The following is a 21,344-nucleotide window of genomic DNA, read 5'->3' on the forward strand; positions in this document are numbered from 1 at the left end:
ATCATACATATAAAAAATCTAATTCTTTGAAATATTTTTGGATAAAGTTTAAGTTGTTTACTTATAACATAAAATTATTTATTATTATTATTATTTTATAAAATTCATTTAATTTGTAAAATTTATCACACACAAATTAAAATATTTTTTATTAAAAAAGTTGACCTAAGAATCATTCAACTTTGGATTTATCACGCAAAAGTCAATCTCGTATTTCTTTGTCGAGAAAATGGTGGAATAGCTACCAAATTATTGTCGTATTCTCAACTATACACTTTAATTTCATGGAAGTCCTATCACCCCTGAACTGTTTAAAATTATAATTAACTTCAATCTAAAATGCTATAATCAGTTATGTGTTTTGTGGTGTAGTAAACGCGCAAGCCACATCAGCGCCACGTCAACGCCACATATAAATAAAATAAGTTTTATAATTATTTTTTCTCTTTTCTTTTATGTTATACCCATTACAAAAGCTTCATTATAACTGATGGCAAAATCCAACCCATAAGTTCCTTGTCGAGGTTAACCTGCCTGGAAAAGAAAGAACAATATTTTTTCCGGTGAGTAGAAGTACTCTTCATAGACAGAAGAATCCTCTCCAAAACGGCGTAATATTGATATTCTCATTCAATTTTTCAATAGTTTTTTCCATTATTATTGTGCAATTTACTCCATAAATTTGTGATTCAATTCACAATTCTAAATGCAATTCAATTTTTTCCTCTTCCTAATGTTAGTGAAAATAGCAAACCCAATTCAATTAACCGAAATTTCTTCAATTGTAAAATATTAAAAATTGAGTTTTTTATGCTTCCTTGTGAAGATACCCAATTTATGATTACGAAATTTAAGAATTGGGCATTTTTTCTTGTCATAATCACAAGCTGAAATTTAGAATTTGGAGGTTATTAGTGAACCATATAGTGAAATTAATGATATTTGTTCATCTGGTTATATTAATTTTGGGTCTTGATTTGTATTTTGTACAGAGATTATGTGGGTAGTACAGATGAAAACTTGTTTAAGTGTGAAATTGTTTTCCATGTTAGTTGTTTTCCACATTTGAGAGAAGAGTATGTGGTGGTATTGAAAAATGGAGATTTTATGTTTTTATTTGATATGAATTCTTATGAAAATAGTTATTTTTAAAAAAAAATTAATTAAAAAGTAACAACTAAGTAGATTTAAGAATTAGGATTGATGAAGAAATTTTGCAGAGAAATGTAAAATATATTATAGAATGTTAGTCAAAGTTTTATAGTTTGACTCTAAAATAGGAAATTATGACAATTAAAAGTGAACGGAGATGGTACCCACATAACTTATTCCACCATTTATCCCACAAAAAGTATACATAGATTACCTCATAAGTTATAAAAATATTAATTATGTAGAATTACAAAAAACGCAATCAAATATATACCATATAAAAATAATACATAAACAACTTTTATACAACATTTGAAAATCTGCCAATCAAACATTGTATAAAATTAATACATGAATAACTTTTATCTTATTTGAAAATCAAACATGATATGATATTACGACATAAAAAACCAAGTTATCCATACATTAACTTTGACCTTATCCAGCTGAGTTTTTGGCTAAAATCATCCTTAATCTATACCCAAACTTAAACTACATCCTTAAAGTATCACTTTTAGCAGAAAACATTCTTCAAGTATTTAAAAGTGAACAATTTTCATCCTTCTACGTGAATTTACTAGAAAACTAATAGATCCCATAAATATCAAGTCATCCCTTCATAATTATTATTCTTAGATACATCAAAAATACTATTGTGAACTTTTTCGGTAATTGAGTTTAACATTATGCAAAATCTTTTAATTTGACTATTTTTTTCCATGTAATTTGATATTAAAAATATTATTAGTTGAATATGTTTCTTCTCAATTGAATATGCTAGAAGCGACGTTTGTTGGAGATTTCTTCTTCTAATAATGTAGAATGAAACTCAAATGCGAGACATAATCAATATTTTGATCACTTCAATATCAGAATGACCCAAAAATTTATTGATCTTAATACAGTTTGACTTTGAAAAAGGTAAAGATAATTAAGCTCCAGCTTCTTTCCATTACTAAATGAAAGAGCAGATCATGTATCCTCACACCTTCCAAACATTTTTTGTTTCAATAAGCAATGGTGCTTGAGATTTTTAATATTTTTTTCAGGAACTTCTTATAGCAGGTAATGAAATTATGCAGGAAAATTTTTGTTGATAATCACGTGAACTGCTCATGTTTTTATAGAATCCTTTAGTTTTTTGACAATATCTAATAGAAAGATGAAAATTGGTCACTTTTAAATACTTGAAGGATGTTTTCTGCTAAGAATAATACTTTTGAGGATGTAGTTTAGTTAAAGGTCTAGTTTAAGAATGTTTTTGGCCAAAAAACTCTTATCCAACTACCAAACGACCCTAATAGCCACTAACTAATTGAGTAAATTGGCATGTCACATGGAAATGGAACATCTCAAATGGAGCATTTCACATGAGTCATCTAAATTAATTATTAAAATGCTCAACTACATTTTACCCCCCCGACAATTCGTACCAAGTTTAAAAGTTTTTAATATTTTTCTTGTACCCATAAAAGCATGCAAGTGGGAAAACAAAATTATCTCAAAGTCCCCTTCAAATTTAATTTATAGAGTTACTAAATGACCACAATTTTGTGGCTCAAAAATGGCCACAAATATTTATAAAGACCATACAAACCTGTTTTCTTTTAAATAAAGTTAATTTCTATTATTTTTTAAATTCTAAATGTAAATGCAACCAAAAGATTTATGTTGGGTAAGTTATAACTACATCTTCGTTCATCTTTTCTAGTATTTTATTTTATTTTATTTTTTCATCATACATATAGGTGTATCTTACTCAATGTTGCTCATCTTGTATTATTACGATATTTAGAACAAAAACTTTGAAAAACTTGGTAAGAAACAACAAAATTTAAAGAGTATTTTCAAACTAGAAAATTAAAACTAGTAGAGAAAATAGAATATTACAAATTAGAAATAATATAAAAATATTTTTCTCAAAGAAAGAAAATCGAGCCCACTGAATGCACAGTGTCCCCTTAAGGAAATTATTCCCCTCAAGTACCCGAGGTTAATGGAATATATCCTCTCAGGGTAGAACGATTTTACTCACCGTGTATCGCTACCTAAAACTACAGTGTCAGCGAACCACTCAACGGCAGTAAAATACAATTAGAATACTAGATTTAGTAGTAGTAGAAGTCCAGAAAAATTAGTTCAACTAAAATGAGAGGAAATCCCTCAATTTATAGAAAACAAAGGGTAGTGTGAAAAAGTTCTTATTGTGCCTTACCGGAAAGGTCACAAACCTTTGAAAAAATCACAATCTTTCGGAAAGGTCACAACCTTTCATAAAAGTCACAACTTTTCATAAAAGTCACAACTCTTCATAAAAGTCGCAACTTTTCATAAAAGTCACAATTCTTCATAAAAGTCGCAACTCTTCATTTTTCATTCACACCTTTTAAAACCCAACACTCTATATGGTAGGAAACCTTGATTTAGTAGTAAAATACGGCATATATGTTCTAGTTTTTGGATGACGGGGACACCAATGCCCCAAAAGTATGGCGGAAGATATCTGCATACCATTTACGATGGTTCAGAATATATTTGTCCTTTTTCCCTAAATATATTTATCCATCTTACAACATTTGTTTGTGCAACAACGTCCCTCAAGTATATAGTTCCAAGGATAACTAGCTTGAGACAAAAGAGAGCTAACTCTTGTCTTGTTTTCTTCTATAATTTAATATATGGAAAATTACCAATTTGAGAAGAAGCCAAGAGTTCTGTGCCTCCATGGCCATGCAACTAGTGCTAATATATTGAAGAAAGAATTGGTACTTGGTTGGCCACAATATTTACTTGATAAGCTAGATTTGGTTTTCTTGGATGCACCTTTTTTACTTCAAGATAAAGTGGATGCTCATGACATTTTTTATCCACCCTACTATGAATGGTACCAAGCTACTGAGGTTCTTCTCCTTTATTGCTATTTTAATTTCCATTTTCTTTTGGACGGAACTCGTGGTCAATTAAGCAAGTTTTATCTTGAAATATTTGCCTTATAATTAAATAAAACCTAAAACTTGTGTCTGATGAACAACAAAAACATAGGTTCTAGTTTTTTTTTTTCCTTTTATCATCAATTGAGTAGATTCATTGTCTTGAAATATGTTAAACTTCTGTCTTATAAGTAAAATTAATTTATATTCACAATTTATGTCTGATGAGTAACAAAAGGTTTGCCTAGCAAAATTGCTTAAGCGTAGCTTATTTTAAAAAATAATATAAATTTTGGCTTGGGCTATGTATATCTGTCAAAAAACTCTACTAAATATGAACAAATACTTAAGTATTTCATCAAATAAATTTGATTGAGGTGATCAAACTATGCATTTAAATTAATATAATTTAAATCTTAAATCTGCTTTCGCATGAAAATATATAATAAGTATTACAAATCAAATTAAATATATATATTTCAGATAACACACTTCAATTCAAACTCTCTAAATTTTGAATTCACAAATATTACGAGAGGACTTGAGAAAGATTTCAAATTAGAAATCTCAAGAAGAGAAGTTGAATATTTTTATGAATAGATCCATATTTTATGATAAATGAATAATATATGTTTTCATTAAGTGTCATAACATTATATTGTAGGATTTCAAGGAAATTTACAATTTTGAAGAATGTATTCAATATATTGAAGCTAACATGGAGAAGTATGGACCATTTGATGGTGTTTTAGGTTTCAGTGAGGTAAGTATTATTATATATTATTGAAAACACCCTAAATTTGACGCAAATTATTAGTTTGATTTCTGAACTATTGACAGCTAGCCTTAAAAACACCTTTTACTTGACTAAATAAACTTAGATACACCTCCGATCTGTCACATGACATATCAAGTGATTTCAAACTCTTGTAAGAGAATGAGACTGTTAATAAAAAATTGAGAAAAGAGTTGAAAACACCCCTAAAGTTGACGAGAATTTAAGGTGTATTTCAGTCATGTAGCATTTAAGTTCAGTTAGTCAAGTAAAGAAGTCTTCTTAAGATTGTCGGTCGTTTGAGGATGAAACTAATAATTCATATTGTTTCCAATACTTCTCTCATTGTTATATAATTATATAAGTTAATCAGAAATTTTGTTATATTCCCTCTGTTTCAAAAGGTCTGGTCTAGTTTGACTTGTCACGGAGTTTAAGAAAATAAAGAAAGACTTTTGAATCTTGTAGTCCTAAATTAAAGTTATGTCAAATGTACAAAATTGCTCTTTAATCTTGTGGCCTTAAACATGTCACGTGGAAAATTGAAATTAAAATGTTACCAAAAAAGGAAAGAGGTCATTCTTTTTTAAACCGAATGAGTATATTTTTTTTTTATGTGATTTTAATATTTGTTTAGGGAGCAATTGTAACTGCATCAATGCCTGGAATGCAAAGGGATAGAGTGGCTCTAACCAAAGTCCCAAAAATAAAATTTGTGATGTTAATAGCAGGGGCCAAATTTGGAGGGGTCGCATTGGGATGTCCCAAGCTTGCTTCTAATGCATTTGCATCTCCAATTGAGTGTCCATCTTTGCACTTCATAGGTACTTTTCTTGTCCATTATATTTTTAATTAGTCTATTTAAAAAAATAATTTTCTTCGTCATACTGTAATCGCGTGTGTTTGAAATTGTGCCAACTGTTAGGACCGAAATAAATTAGGTACGTGTCACACGAAAGCTAGCAAAGCAAACCTCGAAAGACCACGAGTAAGAAGACAAACGAGAAATATACCAAAAGACACAAAGATTTAATGTGGTTCGGTCAATCGACCTAAATCCACAAAAGAGATGAGCAATTCACTATATAAATATGAGAGTACAAAATATAGAGAGAAATCAACTCAACCAATTCACTCGGAATACATGGGAGGTTCACACATGTGATAACGTATCAAACTTGTGTCCCACAAATTCTCCCCCTAACCAAAACTCTCAAAGCCCTTAAAACTACATTATAAATGTTGATTAAGTTATAAGGAACATGCCTCTATTTATAGAGTCCTAAATTTTTTCCTACCAGAAAAGGACTAGCCAATCCTAAACATTACCCTAAAACGAAAACTTATTTATGGTAAGAAACTCAGGGCAATTGATACCCAACACCAACATCTCAACAAATGATTAGAATCCACTCCGGTGATCTTTACTTCAGTATTCCTCAATTTTAGTTTGAGATGAGAAAATAATCAAATATTTTTCCAACCAATTACATATTCATATTTCATGGAAATCCTATTACTCCCTTGTAATTATGTAAAAAAGGAATTGTTATGACTTCATCTTCTTAATTCTTTGGCTTCCTCTTCACCGTTGATTATTTGCTTATTGTCACCGACAGAGTCAATCAGTGGAAGTGAAAATGTTATGACAGGTGTTTCTTATTCATCATGAAAGTAATTACCTTCATTAAAGGAGAAATCATATTGTTTGTAAGAAATGATTAAATAAAATTATTTAATTTTAACAGAAATACAATAAAAATACTTATTACATATTTTTTGTTTCTTATTTTCTTAAAAAAAGAGTGAAATATACTCTTTGTGTCAACTCAACACTTAATTTGTTCCACTAGAGTGTAATAGAACCCCTCCAGAAAATATAAGTATATAGTTATAATAGGCTAGGACGGATTTACCTTTTTACCCATTCAATATACATAAAAGCTAAATTTCTAATTTTAGGGCTACAAAAATATATATATTTATATTTAATTTGAATCTACCAAATAAGATTAAAAACTTAATTTAATAATATTTTTACGGAATTTTAATACTCCTCAAGTTGGTGTGTTGGAGAAAAAATATTTTGAGTCTCACATGCTTATGCGAGGACTCTTATTTTATGTAACCATGTAAGATATTCAAAAGTTTAGCGAGTTGAAATGACTTTCTCAACAAATTGAATTACGTTGGACGATTTTATTATTATAAAAATTCGAAAACAACTTTATTGTATCAAAAAACATAACTGTGAACATTTAAGTATTTAATTTATTTCTATTTTTTATGTGTTGTACAGGTGAAAAGGATCCTCGTATACTAAATGAAGAAGAACTTGCGGGGTGCTTCGTGAATCCTGTTGTGATTCATTACCCTGAGGGCCACAAAGTACCAAATCTAGGTAATAACTTAATTGTTGTTAAATATGTTTTTTAGATGTAATTACTAATGATAGTTATATTTTTAACATTGCCACTAAAATCTATAGTGACATTAAATCTAATAATAATTAACTAATGTCAGTAAATGTTTTAACCCTTTTTGTTAAGTTGCATATTTATTATTGCTAAAAAGTAGTTTTGATGTATCTAACATGATATATACAAGCTATCTCTCTACCTAAATATGCATCATCAATTTTCTCTTAATATGTAAAGATTATACTCTACACCTTCCGTCTCATATTAGTTGATCACTTTTTTTTTTACGCGCATATTAAGAAATCATATCGGAGGATAGTTTTACCAATTCACCTCTTAAGAACTTTTTTGGAACTTTACAAACAAGTGTGCATACTTTCATAAAATATTAATTGCAAGGGTAGTATGGGAAAAATCAATTAATATTTTCTTGATTTGGTAAAGTGATCAACTAATATGAGACAGAAGGAGTAATTATTATTGTAGCTAGGTTGTCTTAACCTGATGGTGTGGAATACTCCTTCCGCCTCTATTTGTTTGTTAAATTTTGACTTGACACACCTATTAAGAAAATAATTATTAATATGGTGAGTTTAATATTTTACCTCAATTAATTGATAGGATCCCCAAACATATTTACTTACTACATTTTTCAAAGATGTTAACTCAATGTTATTAAATTGAGGATATAATAGAAAAAAAACATTGTTCTTCCTTGATTTGTCAGAGATGACAAGTAAAAAGAAAAATCAAATTAGAAAATATTTGATAAATAAATAGATACGGAGGGAGTAGTTGTTCACTAATAACATAAATCTTCTTCTTTTCTTTAAGAATCAAATAATTAAATTCTAATATTTTTTTGTGTTTATCATTCAGATGCTGAAAGAACAGAAACTGTGATAGAATTCATCAACAAAGTGAAGAAAATCAAGATGCCATTGCAGGGAAACTCAAAATTGTAACAATAAAGCTAGCAAATGTAATTTGTGACTATAATTTAAATTTAAATCCATATAGTTTGAAGTCAAATTAATAAATTTGCCCAATAATCTTGAATTTGCCTTTACATTTTTGATGTAATAACTTGAGCAAATTATCTTTGCTGTGAAATTTTAATTTGGTGTTATTGTGTTGCATTACTATTTGGTATAGTTATATAAACTACAAATTCTAGTACTATGCTTAGGTTCATGACTATTTAGTATATCTTTTTTTTTCATGTCCTGTCCTATCCCACCCCGTTTAAGCAATTTTTGCACTGTCCTTCCCTATTAACGATATACCCGGTCTTGCTTATTGCCAACTCTATTTTTGTTAAGAAATATATTGGCTAGTATACATTTTCAATACAAAGAGTTTTTGTTGTACAAGTGTATTCATTATAGCAATTTGTTTGCTATGTTTTTAGTATAACAATCGATGCTCAAAAAAAATAAAAAAAAATCAATCGATGCTCTTTAAAATTTATAAGTCAATTTTCATTTAATTTTTTTATATATATTATTGTTAATATATAAAACTTAAACTTATAGATTAATGACATTTGTCATTGCCTGTGAAGCCATGGGCTTATGACTTCAATCCTAGTAATATTTGGGCCTTAGATGGGATTTGAGTGGGCTCGTATAGGCCCATTAGGCTATATGAGCATTACCACCCCAATTTAAATTAGTATATTATTAATCGGTTTTAAATTTCAGAATTCATAAATTTAATTATTTTTTTTGACAAAGCTAGCAAATAAATTTAAATTTTGAATTCGCCCATATCCACTCGCATATGTACTTTTAAAGCCCTTATTTTCTTATTCGTTAACCCCTTTTTGTTCTTCCTTTTTAACAAAAAGAAAAAACAATCGTTATAGTTCACTCCTACTCCACCATGACACAACTTCAATCGGAAAATATTTACTTGCACCATCAAAACACGGAACATGACTCTAAAAATAGTGGTGCCCCGAAAAATTCATGATCTGTCTACCAAATTAGGTATTTTACATATATATATATTTTAGAGTTAATCTAATATTGTCAGTTAGCATTCATGTTCCAAAAGCGTTAAATGCTGAACTTATAGTTGAAATAATGTTGATTTATTTATCTAAAGGAACAAGAATTGGTTCCACTCACTACCTTTTTTTTCTCGTGTCTTTAATAATGCACTCATATTCTTGAAATTCAAGATCCACCTCCGGCGGTGAAAGGTTTGAAAAACTACCAAGTATGTTTCCATGAATAGTGTTGAGAAAAGGCAAAGAGTCAATGTTTTTTACTATATGTGTGGAAGCATGAATTGAATCATTTCATACAGTTACCCTATTTTTAGCACTGAATTGATTCTATCTTTAACTTTTTAGATTACAAAAAATTGGGCCAAAACCTACTATGCAGGTAATGGAAGTCATTGATAACCCTAAGCATAGTTTGTGGTACTTTCTATTGCTCGGACTCGAGTGTAGGCGTCTGATATGGTTGTGGATTTAGAGGTCGGACTTTTCATGATCTAATTTTTAAGATTTGGAGATATGGATCCATGTATGTGACTCCGCCAATAATCATAATAGTCTTTGGCTATGTTTTTAAAAAGTTCACATGAACTTGTACTATTTAATAACAATAATAATATATTTAGTATAATTTAAAACTAAAATCTAAAGAAATAAAAAACAAGTAGATATTATACATGTATTTTATTCTTATTTTATATGAGATAGTGAATTAATTTATAATAGAGGATGCTCGATTCAAGAATAGTATTCAGTATTCAACTTTTCTGAAACTTAATTTATGTGATCTTGTTGCATATTGTAATACTTAGAAGCACGGAACTTAAAGTTTATAAATTCATATGATAATTTATAAATAATAATGATTGAGTTCAAAATTTAATATAATAATTCTAAGTTGTTTGAAGAATTCTTTTCGTCTGATATTTGATATTCATATTAAAGTCTATTAAATTTAAATTCCCGCTAAAGCCCAAAAGGCATTTTCCAAGCAAATTTAAATCCATTCGCTCTATTTTACATAACACTATTTGAAGTACGCGAGAGTCAAGTTATTTAAAAAAAAATTGCAACTTCAGATAAAGAACTTTTAAAAATTTTAAGAATAAAATTTAAATATATATTGAAACTACATAAAAAATACTATACGTCCAGTATATGCCTCGGTCTCCAAACCCAATCAGAAAGAGGCCCTCCGACCGAATCTCAACCTTCAACTCGACGCAATACAGCACAGAACATGCTCCCTCAATTTCTAACTTCAATATAAGTCACAATAATTAATAATTTAAAATATTATAAGACATAAAAAATAATGAACAATCAAAATGAACTCATTTAACTCTTAAATAGTTATAGTAATCGTGTCACTGTACTTTGATTCAAAAGGTAATCGATAGTTTCAAACTATCTCCACTTGCTTCAATCGTAATCACTGTTCATTCCGATTAACTTCTTCATTTATAAACCTTCATAAAATTTCAAAATAGCGTTATGCTCTAAAAAAAAAAGGACGAAAGGCTTCCATTCTAGAAGCGGTAGTTTCCCTTCTCCCTCAAGGCGAGAAGTCTTCTTAGAGCCTGTTTGGATTGGCTTAAAAAAAACAGTTTTTAAGTAAAAATTAAAAGTCAAACTAAAATGACTTTTAAGTCAAAAATAAAAAGTAGGGAGAGCCTTACTTTTGGTTTTTGACTTATTTTAAATTATTTTTTATATTTGTCAAACACTTTCAGAAGTCAAAAACTGATTTAAAAATAGGTTTGATCAACTTTTAAGTCAATCCAAACACCCTCTTACTGTTCCCAGATGTTTTGATGATCTCCTCACAAATGCAGGGACCCGGTCCTCTGCAGAGTCTGCTTGTCCAGGCCCATGTGTTGTACAATTGGAAAGTTGTCGCGTCAGAGTTTGGTGAGGTCGTCAGTGTACCACACCAATCAGAATGGACGAGGTTGTTTGTCCAACGGTTAATAACTCTTTATGGTTGATATATTCAACAAGACAAACAACACATCACTCATTCATTCAAAGAGAGAATATTCAAGCTTCAACAAAATAGCAAGGGACCTCATAGACTGACGATTTGCTTCCTGGACCTGCTGTTATTTTGATTGCTTGTATTTGTGCTTACATTGTAGGATTCGTTTCACTTGTGTTAGAAACGTTTCAAAACTTGGGTGAATCACTGCAAGAACTTAGTAGAGGGCAACTTTGTATTTTACGTTAAAAGTTTATATTAATCAGTGAGGGTTAGTATAGTGGGCAATGCAGGCATTGCTTTGGCTCGTTGAGTAATAGTTTGTATTACTTAGAATAAAGATTAGGAGGTTAATCTCTTGTGTGGTTGTAAACTGTATTTTACTTTTGCTTGAGAAGATTAGTAAAATCAGTTTGAAAATCATGTGAGACATGTCGTGGTTTTACTCCCTTTAGCAAGGAGGTTTCCACGTAAAGTTGTGTGTGCTATCTTTACTTTCAGTATCCTCTTTTGTTTATCATAACTGTGTTAAGGACATGGTCCTATCGTAGCTAGTGGACGCATACATTCCAACAAGTCTACTTAAAACAACGCCAAAAATCGACCAAAAACCCGACCTCCGGAGGTGGATTTTAGCCTAAATAGTTTTTAAAATAATTTTTTTTAACTAAATTGACTATTGAAAGTTGGGTTTTTAGTGCCAAAACCCGAGAAAGTACAATACATAGATAGATAATCTAACTTAGTCACAACTAGCAACTGAACTCACTCTGAATGCCACATCTAAACACCTTGACTTTTTTTTATTATGCCAGTTTGAACATTCTAACTTACAAAACGATCATCTATACACCTCTAACACTTATGTGTCACGTCAGATGTCCACAAACTACTACAAAGACGAATTGATGTATCTAAATATGAATTTTAAAAGTTTGGATCTTTATATTATGTCTTATTTTAAACAGTGTATAGCAATAGAAAGAAAAAAAAAGTGTAGGTAGGTGATAATTTACAAGTGAGAATCATGACCAAATGCGTTTTCAAACCTTTAAGATATTCAACTTTAACTTTAAATATTCTTCTCCTTTTCAACCTCAACCAAATATTATCTAAAACACTCAATATCCCAAAGATATTTAATTACACACACATTTTATTATGCGACTAAAAACAAACATTTTAGTTTAAAATGTCAAAGTACAAAGAGTGTCTCAAGAACCACGCCGCCGGTATCGGCGGCCAGGCCGTTGACGGCTGTGGCGAATTCATGCCTTCCGGTGAAAATGGTACCGTTGACGTCTTCAAATGCGCCGCCTGTAATTGCCACCGTAATTTTCATCGGAAAGAGACCGTCCACCACCACCACCCATGTGGGTACTTCCCATATATTATGCCGCGGCAGAGACCTCTAGCGTTACCGCTAACTTCTGGAGGTACAGGTAATAGTGTTCTCACTTACCCTCCAGCGTGACTTGATCAAGGTGAAAGTGTCAACATGTAATTTTTTATGATACGTTAATTATTAGTAATAACTTTATCGAAATGATACACTTTCTTAATTTGTCCAATTTATTTAGTATTTTTTCTTTTATTAAGATGATGTAATTATAGTCGCAAAAATTAGGGGTGTGCAAAAACTGATTTAACCAATAAACCGAACCGAAAAAATACTATTGGTTTATTGATATTGGGTTATTGGGCTAACGGTTTTTAAACGGTTTTGCAAATTTTTTTATTGGGTTATTGGTTTGGTTTCCGGTTTTATAATTTTTGTTAATGGTTAAACCGATAACCCAATAAGACTATACTAAATTTACTAGTCTTATTGTTAATGGTTAAACGATTGGTACTTTCACACTTTTTGTTAATGGTTAAACAATTGTTACTTTCACACTTTTTCCTTTGAATGTGTCTAGTGTCTAAACTTGCAAGAAAAATGATTGTTACTTTTATGATTATTACTTTCATGTCAAATGCTGGAAAAATCATATGGTTTATTTGAAAATTTTCTTATTGTGTATATAATATATATAAGTATTTTCTTATTGGTTAAACCGAAAACCGAACCGTTAAGTACCATAAACTGATTAACCAAAAACCGATAAGAAATATGTTATTGGTTTGGTTATCGGTTTGAAGTATTTACAAACCGAAAACCGATAAACCGAACCAATAACACCTAAAACCGAACCGAACCGACCGATGCGCACCCCTAGCAAAAAATGTATGTGGGTCGCTTAAGGGGAGTTTTAAAAAAATTCTTTTCTTTATTAAGGTAAATCTGTCACATAAATTTGGACAGAAGGAAATATTAATTAGTTATATAGATTATCTTTTTTTAAAAAAAAAAAACTTTCTATTATGTATGTAACTTAAATCTCAAAGTTAATATGCTCTTTTTGTCCCACTCTACATGAAGATATTATTATTTAGGCCGTCAAACAACTTTTTTCTTTAAATTCAACTTTCTCAATCCTTTTATAAAAGGTTTTGAATTACTAGTTATGTTAATCTAGCTATAATATTTTTCATGTGATTTGTAAAAATGTACTAATTAATTTTTCTTAAAACACTATATATTAAGCATTTTGATTCTCATACATGTCAAATTAATTCATATAAATTAAGACAGGATAATATATACTTATTAATTAATTTCTCGGACTTCTACTCTACCTTCTCTCAAAATTAAACAGGTGGTGGATTTCGGGAGGATCAAGAATTATTAGAAATGTGTAGCCCTAATAACAACATTAATGGTACATTACTAAAGAAGAGAATTCGAACCAAATTTAGCCAAGAACACAAGGACAAAATGTTGACATTGGCAGAGAAATTAGGGTGGAAGCTTCAAAGGCATGATGAGGGAGTTGTTCAACAATTGTGTAATGAGATTGGCATCAAAAGACATGTATTCAAGGTTTGGATGCATAATAACAAGCACACACTTGGTAAGAAACTAACTCTTGATTAGTAGCCAACTCAAGAAAGAAAGTGAAGAAAAGGAGATCGATCGGAAAGTGAAGAAAAGGAGATCGGTCGGAATTTTAGTAACTTAGTTGACTTCTGCACTTTTACTTTGTTAATCAGGATTTGATTCCTCACCTTGTAATCCTGTTCACCTACCCCTAAATTTTCTTTAATAAAATTAGAGTAATTTTAAAACTTCTTTAAGGATACGTAAATAAGGAAAAATCTAATAAATAAATAAATTATTTTTTCTTAATTGTAAATGGGCATGATAGAATTTGACTCATCTAACTCAATCAACTTTATATAGATGAATTGGATTGAACTAGACATATTTTCATGGCGGTTAAATTTGGGCACACAAATCAAATCAGTCAATCTAATTAGGACCGAAAATAAGCGTGTAATGCGGAAGCTAGCAAAGAAAATCTCGAAAGACCATGAGTAAGAAGACAAACGAGAAATATACCAAAAGACACTAAGATTTAACGTGATTCGGTCAATCGACCTACATCCGCAAATGAGTGAATTGCTCATCTCCTTTGTGGACGTAGGTCGTATAAAATAAAATTTTAAAATTATATATATAATGTCGAGTTGGTTTGGTCTCGGGTTGATTTTTTTTTTAGTTAAAACCAAACCAACCCAAATATAATCGGATTTTTTTTTCAATACTAAATCAAGTCAAACCAAATTACTAGTCGATTTTTTTTTCGATTTGACTCGATTTATGATTTGATTTGATTTTCGATTCGATTTTATACCCTAGTTGTTATAGTATTGTCTTGACCTTTTAGACAATACTACATATGTTTTCCTAGTATTTTTCTAACTCAAAAATTTGTCATCCTTATTAAAGAAATTCTCTTTTTTATTTCTTTTTGAATATCTTCTTATTCCTATAACTTTACTTACTTTTGAATGTTCAAAATGGAACATGTGGGGACTACAGCAACATAAACAGTACTGTCATGCATTAAATTATTCCCACATGTTTGATTTTCTTGTATGTACTTATTTTTAATTGTTGCTATATATTTTCGATTCGTCATTAAATAATAATATCAATATATATATATATATATATATATATATATATTTAATGTAATTTCACAAATAAAATTTAGAGATTAGTGCGTACGTCGTTTTATTCCTATTTTTGAAAAGGAGGGCTACAATATGAAGACTTCCCATGGAGTCAGTCATTCTAATATTACTCTCGCTAAACAAAATGTTTACCGAAAAAAAGATATAGTTAAATTTGTTATAAAATCAAAGACACACAACTCAATTTAACTCGTTAATTAGTCAACTTAATTAATTACTTAAGATAAGTCAAGAAAAATCTAGAATATTTCGGAGTTGTAAAGAGTTGAAGGAAAATTTCTAGAATGAGTATTCTAGAGAGAAATGTTCTAGAAAAGGTAGTTCTAGAAAAAGATAGTTAAGAATATTCTAGAAGAGAGTAGTATATATGTATCTCTCTAGATTCTTCCATCACCTCCTATAAATAGAAATAGATGTGGTTCATTTGATAAGTAAGTAAGTAACCAAGTAAGTAAGAATGCAAGAGAGCAAACAAGTGTGAGTGCTCAAGTAAGGAGCGTTGTTGAAGCAAGCAACAAGTGGGATCAAGATTGTAAGATCGAAGCGGGTCCTTACTTTGATATAATAAAATTCAAGTTGTGAGAAATCGATTGTGCCAGTCGTCTCCAAACAATAATATTCAACACTATGTCCGATAGAAATGCTCTATCTAAAAATACCATTTTGCGGGCAAACTAATATTTCTCCAAACAATAATATTCAACACTATGTCCGATAGAAATGCTCTATCTAAAAATACCATTTTGCGGGCTAACTAATATTTCTCTATTAATTACGGGAGATGTATATGGTTTTTTCATCTTTTTGTTCTATCTTCGAGATAATTAATGTCAAATATGCCAAGATAGTCAACATACAAAATCAACTTTTAAAAAATAATTACTGTTGTTAGTACGAGAAATAGTTGTTTTGATGTGCCAAAATACCAATTCATGTTTTACGATGCTTCCTAATTTTTCGATGTAAAGATATTACTTTCTTGATTGTGATGTTAACCAACTTTTTATAATAAAGCTAATTTCTTAGTACATTTTTTCTTATGTACAATAAACTTGCATGCTCCTTGAGCCATACTTTGTTTTTTCAAATCATTTTACTTGTTCCTTGAGAAACTAAGTTTTTGACTATATATAATATCTTTATTTATTGTTTTTCAATTATTTATAATCTTAATCTTTCTTCAAAACACTCTCTTTATTTTTTCCTCAATAAATAAATAAATGAAAAAAGTTAAATTCAAGCCAACACAATATGATATATGTGTATGTGTTTTTGATCACATATATTTTCTATGCTAATTAGTCAATGTTTATTATTTTTAAAAATAATAATTATTAAAGACAAAATAGGAAGAATGTACTCAATGATATCTTAGGTTTCTAAAATGACAAATATTTTGGATCGTTTATTTTTAGCAAGGATGACAAATAAAGTGGCCAGGAGGAGATACACCTTTTGTAAATGAATGGAGAAAATAATTCCCAACACACATTTGTAAAATTTTAAAAGAAAAAAACTCATTTATTTATTCCTGAGTAAGAATACTCATAAAAGCTTAAAGTACACAAAATTGATGTACTTACTGCTCTCCTATAATTTGGTAAACAATCATAGTGATTTTAGAAACTAACTGGTATAAACAATAAAGCTTATCTTATCAAAGTTAGGTCTATGATTTCTATTTCATTGGAACTAGAGTGGTCAGAAGCGGCCCAACTCCACCCGGCCCAAGTCTCGCGGGCTAAGAAATTTGATGGGCTAGGTGGGTCAGTCCTTCATTTGGAAGGGCCTGAAAATGCACAACACAACTCAATCCTATAAGTGTCGCGCTAGTTTTTTCTTTTTTTTTCAAACTTAAAATTCTATAATATCAAAAAAAGGGGAAGATTTTCAAATCAAATATGGCAAACAATGTTATTGTTTCAATAAAACTAGCAAAATATTTAGTGTGATAAGCATGTATCTAGGATATTAGATACACGAGATACATGTATCTGGTGTGATCCATCCCAGATACGCGAGCGAGATAGGAGGGAGGCGAGGGCGCGGGATTAGTCTATGTATCTTAGATACATGAGAATCCACTTGGATAGAGTGTATCTAGAATAAATTACACCTAATTTTTAGTTTATGTATCCCGAGATACATGTAACTAGACGCACCAAAATCTGGTAAAATTCATAATATTACAACATAACGTGCATCTAAATAATTATCTCATGCACTAGTGAGATTTCTATAAGTTACCCTTAAATAAATAGTTTTGGCCCATGGACCGACTCCAACCCGGTCTAGATCAAGCCTCAATGGTGAAAGACTTATATGGGACGGACTTATATGCCTTAATTTTAAATGGACTTGAAAAATTCTATCCCAACCCTATCCCAATAATGGGTTAGGTTAGGCCGGTTCCATGGGCAAAGTCCATTTTTACGGCTCTAGTTGGAACTTTGGTTTTTCAATCCGTAAACTTTGAAAGTTGAAATTTAAGAGAAAATTCACCCACACCAACCTTCCTATTCCAGAATCAAAGCTTAACAGTTAACTCATGCAATATCTAAGTACCTAAATAATATTAGAATCAAAACAGTGTGCACTTAAAAAAAATGTAGGAGTAACATCAATACACATTATGTGTTGGTAGGTATTATAGACCGACTAAGATTAATAACAAGTATATAACTACAATTATAAAGAGAGTAAACAGATTCATTACACATAGTCAAACAATAGAATTACAAATCATTGGAGTCATCATAAGTCACTAACATATTTGTATGTATATAAATATAACTACACGTCATCCTTCTAGCATATCATAAAATTACCACTCACTGAATAATTCACAAGTACACAACAATCAAACCAACACTTTGTGTATATAAGTGTATATATTTTTGTATAAAAATAGGTTTGTTCCCTTTTCAATACACTTGTCGAAATACAAATAAATCAATAGAATCATGAAAATCATATTCATCCTGACCTTACAGTTGTACAATCTCTGCATCCTGTCAGCAATCTCTACACTTTCTCAGAAATCATAAGTTTCACTCTCATCTATACACATATGTCAAAGAGTCTTAATCTTGCCTATCTAGTCATGAACTGCAAAGGACCCTAGGTGTCCATGTAACGTACTGACATAGTACACGATCTACCTACACAAATCACTGATCGTCTGTGAGCTTACATCAGACTCAATTACTTATTATCAAACTATAGAATATATTTTTACCGTATCCGCGTATCTCAATATGTCAACTTCTATAATTATCTCCCAAAATAATACATTAAGTATAAGATAATCACAAGTTCACAATTCATAACATCATAGTCAATTGAACGATTCACATGTTTATTCGTGTGAGGATTCATCAATTCAATCATAACCAAACACAAACTATGTTCGAAGGACAATTAACATCTAATACAACCCATATCACATATCAGAAACTAAGCAAAGTCTAAATCTAAGTAAATCGTAATTTACTTCAATCAAAGTTAAATCGTTTGAACCTTCTCTCTTTTAACACCCTCAAAATGTTCAAAGTCTAAGACAAACAAAATATAATAACACGTTAATCATCTATTTTCTCATACGAAGGTCATGGGTGTTCGATCCCATCTAATTCTACCCTTTTGAAGGTCTAACTATTTACTTAAAATTAGTTAATTTTTAATCAAATTAAGGATTTACATGATCATACTAATTTCATGCATGAAGTCTCAGCTCCATTAACCTTTCTTGAGCAGTTCATATGCTTGAAAATCTCATTTTATGGAATTTTTAGGATCCTTAATATCATATAATGACTTTATTCATAATTTTATGCTAGAAGGAAGACCTTAAAAATTTTAAATAAAAACTAATGCGTAATTAAATTAAAGGTCTATGAGTCCTCTTTCAAACGCCATCAAGTTTGCTCCATTTTGAGTTCGAAGTAAGAAGTTATGCTCGTTTTAGTAAGGTTATGTAAGACAGTCGAAATTTCACGGATGGCTATACGACCGGTGAAGTGTTTCACGAACCGTGGAGCCCTAAACGGCTCGTGAAGCCTTCCTTTTAAGGCACTCTGTCACTTTTTCAGATGGGGTCATTTTGGTCTTTCTCATATGTCGTTTTAACCCCTATTCTAAGACTAAACCACGATGTTTTCACCTGATTAAGGGCTTTGAAAGTGTTACTCAGTTCTTTTACATTCATTAACACTTCAAGTCATTAGAGAAAGGTTCCAAGAGGAGAAAAACTAGGGTTTCGAGCGTTCTTCGAGCGTCGTCAATTTCGCTAAGAACTTTATTCTTCCAGGTATGTAAGACTATCATAGTGTTGGACTAGTTCGTCCTCACGCCCTACATCTACTTTCAAATCAGTAAAAGAGTAATCTGGGGTTTCATTCCTTAGATTTGAGTATTCTTAAGATGAATTGATGTTGAGTTCTGAGTTCTTGATTCTTTTTGAAATTTCATTCCTAATTATTGAATTGCTATTGTTTTGCATTGAGATTCTTGAGTTTATTTGTTCATGTCTATATTTCAACATGTGTTGACATCCAATTTTGGATCTCCACAATATAAATTAATCATTCAGCTTCCTAAATTTCAAACTATTTGAAATAATTGACTTTATAAGATTCAAAATATGGTTTCAAGTCATTTTAAGTAGTTTTGTCATTTTACAAATTTTAAAATAATAAATATAATGTTTTGTATAATTTTGTATATAATTAGTATATTTTATGAATATTTGAAAATTGCCTAAAAAGATTTAGTTTTACTTAAATATTTGGTTAATTAATTTAGTTATATAATAGTTTATATTTTCGAGATAATTAGTTTATATTTAAGCTATTTATTTTATTTCGTTAAGATTAAGAAGCTATTTAATTAATTTATATTAATTCGTTTTATTTAATTTTTAGCCGGATTTGGCTAAGTTCCTAATTCAAATCCAACCATCTCTTTATCCCACTTCTTGGACCCTTTTTAGACCAACTTTGGGCCAACCTCACCAGCAGCCCACTTCTCCTTTTAATCCCAGCCCACTCCCTAAAGAAACCCATCAACCAACAATATCAATACCCAGCAGCCCAATCCAATAATAATACCAATACATACACCAACAACAACACAAACAGCAGCAGCGACCCAGACCCCCGAACTCGTTTTCTTCTTCTCCAGAAATTCCAGCGACCAAGAAAATCGCGGACCAGTCCAGCAGTACGTGATCCAGCCCAACGACCCGCAAACCCAGAACCTCAAACCTACCTGAACCGCATCGTCCTCTCCTCTCCCTTATCTTCTCTGTACGGGATTAATCTAGGTGTCGAAATCTGAGAAAATAATCAAAATGGTCCTTGATGTATTGGGGTTGCTTTATTTTGATTCTTAATATATTCTAAGTGATTCAAATAATCCTTAATGTATGACAAAATGTGTTCAATTTAGTCTTTTACCCTAAACTTAACAATTTACCCCCAAAATCTATTAAATATAACTGTGAGGACCACATAACTTACAAAATCCACCATTTTTACCATCTTTATTAGCTCAAAGAAAGAGTTTCATGAATTTTAAAACACCATTTTCTCTAACATCTAACCACACAATTACAAATAGGTCATATTTGCCCTTGTACCCTTAGAAAAGGGTCATATTTACCCTTCGTTATACTTTTTTGATATATTTGCCCCTACCATCCTACTTTGGGCACATATTTGCCCTTGTACAGTTAACTTATCATGACACCATTTTTATAAGCCTATGTGGCGCCTACATGGTGCCTACGTGGCTCCATTGTATATATTTTTATTATAATTAAAATTTTACTTTCTATTTAGTATTCTATCCGACCCATTTAGTAAAATCCGACCCGACCAAAATGAAGACCCATTAACCCAATTTCAATACCCATTAGCCCTAGTTTCTATACTTATCATTCTTGCAACGCTTCATATAGAGAGAAAAGCCATTCATGTCTTGATTTATAGAGAAGATCCAA

The 21,344-nt window shown here is 30.5% G+C and overlaps 3 protein-coding genes across 3 annotated transcripts in view; all 3 read left to right on the plus strand.

Annotated features, from left to right (window-relative positions):
- LOC125831060 (HMG-Y-related protein B-like) overlaps nt 1–21,344 on the plus strand; it is a 195,305-nt gene that overhangs the window by 23,599 nt on the left and 150,362 nt on the right. The gene's annotated exons all lie outside the window — the stretch shown is intronic.
- Nucleotides 3,804–8,329, plus strand: LOC125831054 (uncharacterized). Its single transcript, XM_049510245.1, has 5 exons — nt 3,804–4,052; nt 4,747–4,845; nt 5,495–5,681; nt 7,157–7,258; nt 8,157–8,329. Exons 1-5 carry the CDS (start codon nt 3,831–3,833, stop codon nt 8,240–8,242), a joined length of 696 nt encoding a protein of 231 aa, XP_049366202.1. The 5' UTR covers nt 3,804–3,830; the 3' UTR covers nt 8,243–8,329.
- Nucleotides 12,456–14,240, plus strand: LOC125831449 (zinc-finger homeodomain protein 1-like). Its single transcript, XM_049510642.1, has 2 exons — nt 12,456–12,699; nt 13,963–14,240. The coding sequence occupies exons 1-2, from the start codon at nt 12,456–12,458 to the stop codon at nt 14,238–14,240; spliced, it is 522 nt and encodes a 173-aa protein (XP_049366599.1).

Source organism: Solanum verrucosum, unplaced genomic scaffold, assembly GCF_900185275.1.
Source record: "Solanum verrucosum unplaced genomic scaffold, falcon-dt-bn FXZP01000049.1, whole genome shotgun sequence".
Lineage (NCBI taxonomy): Eukaryota > Viridiplantae > Streptophyta > Magnoliopsida > Solanales > Solanaceae > Solanum > Solanum verrucosum.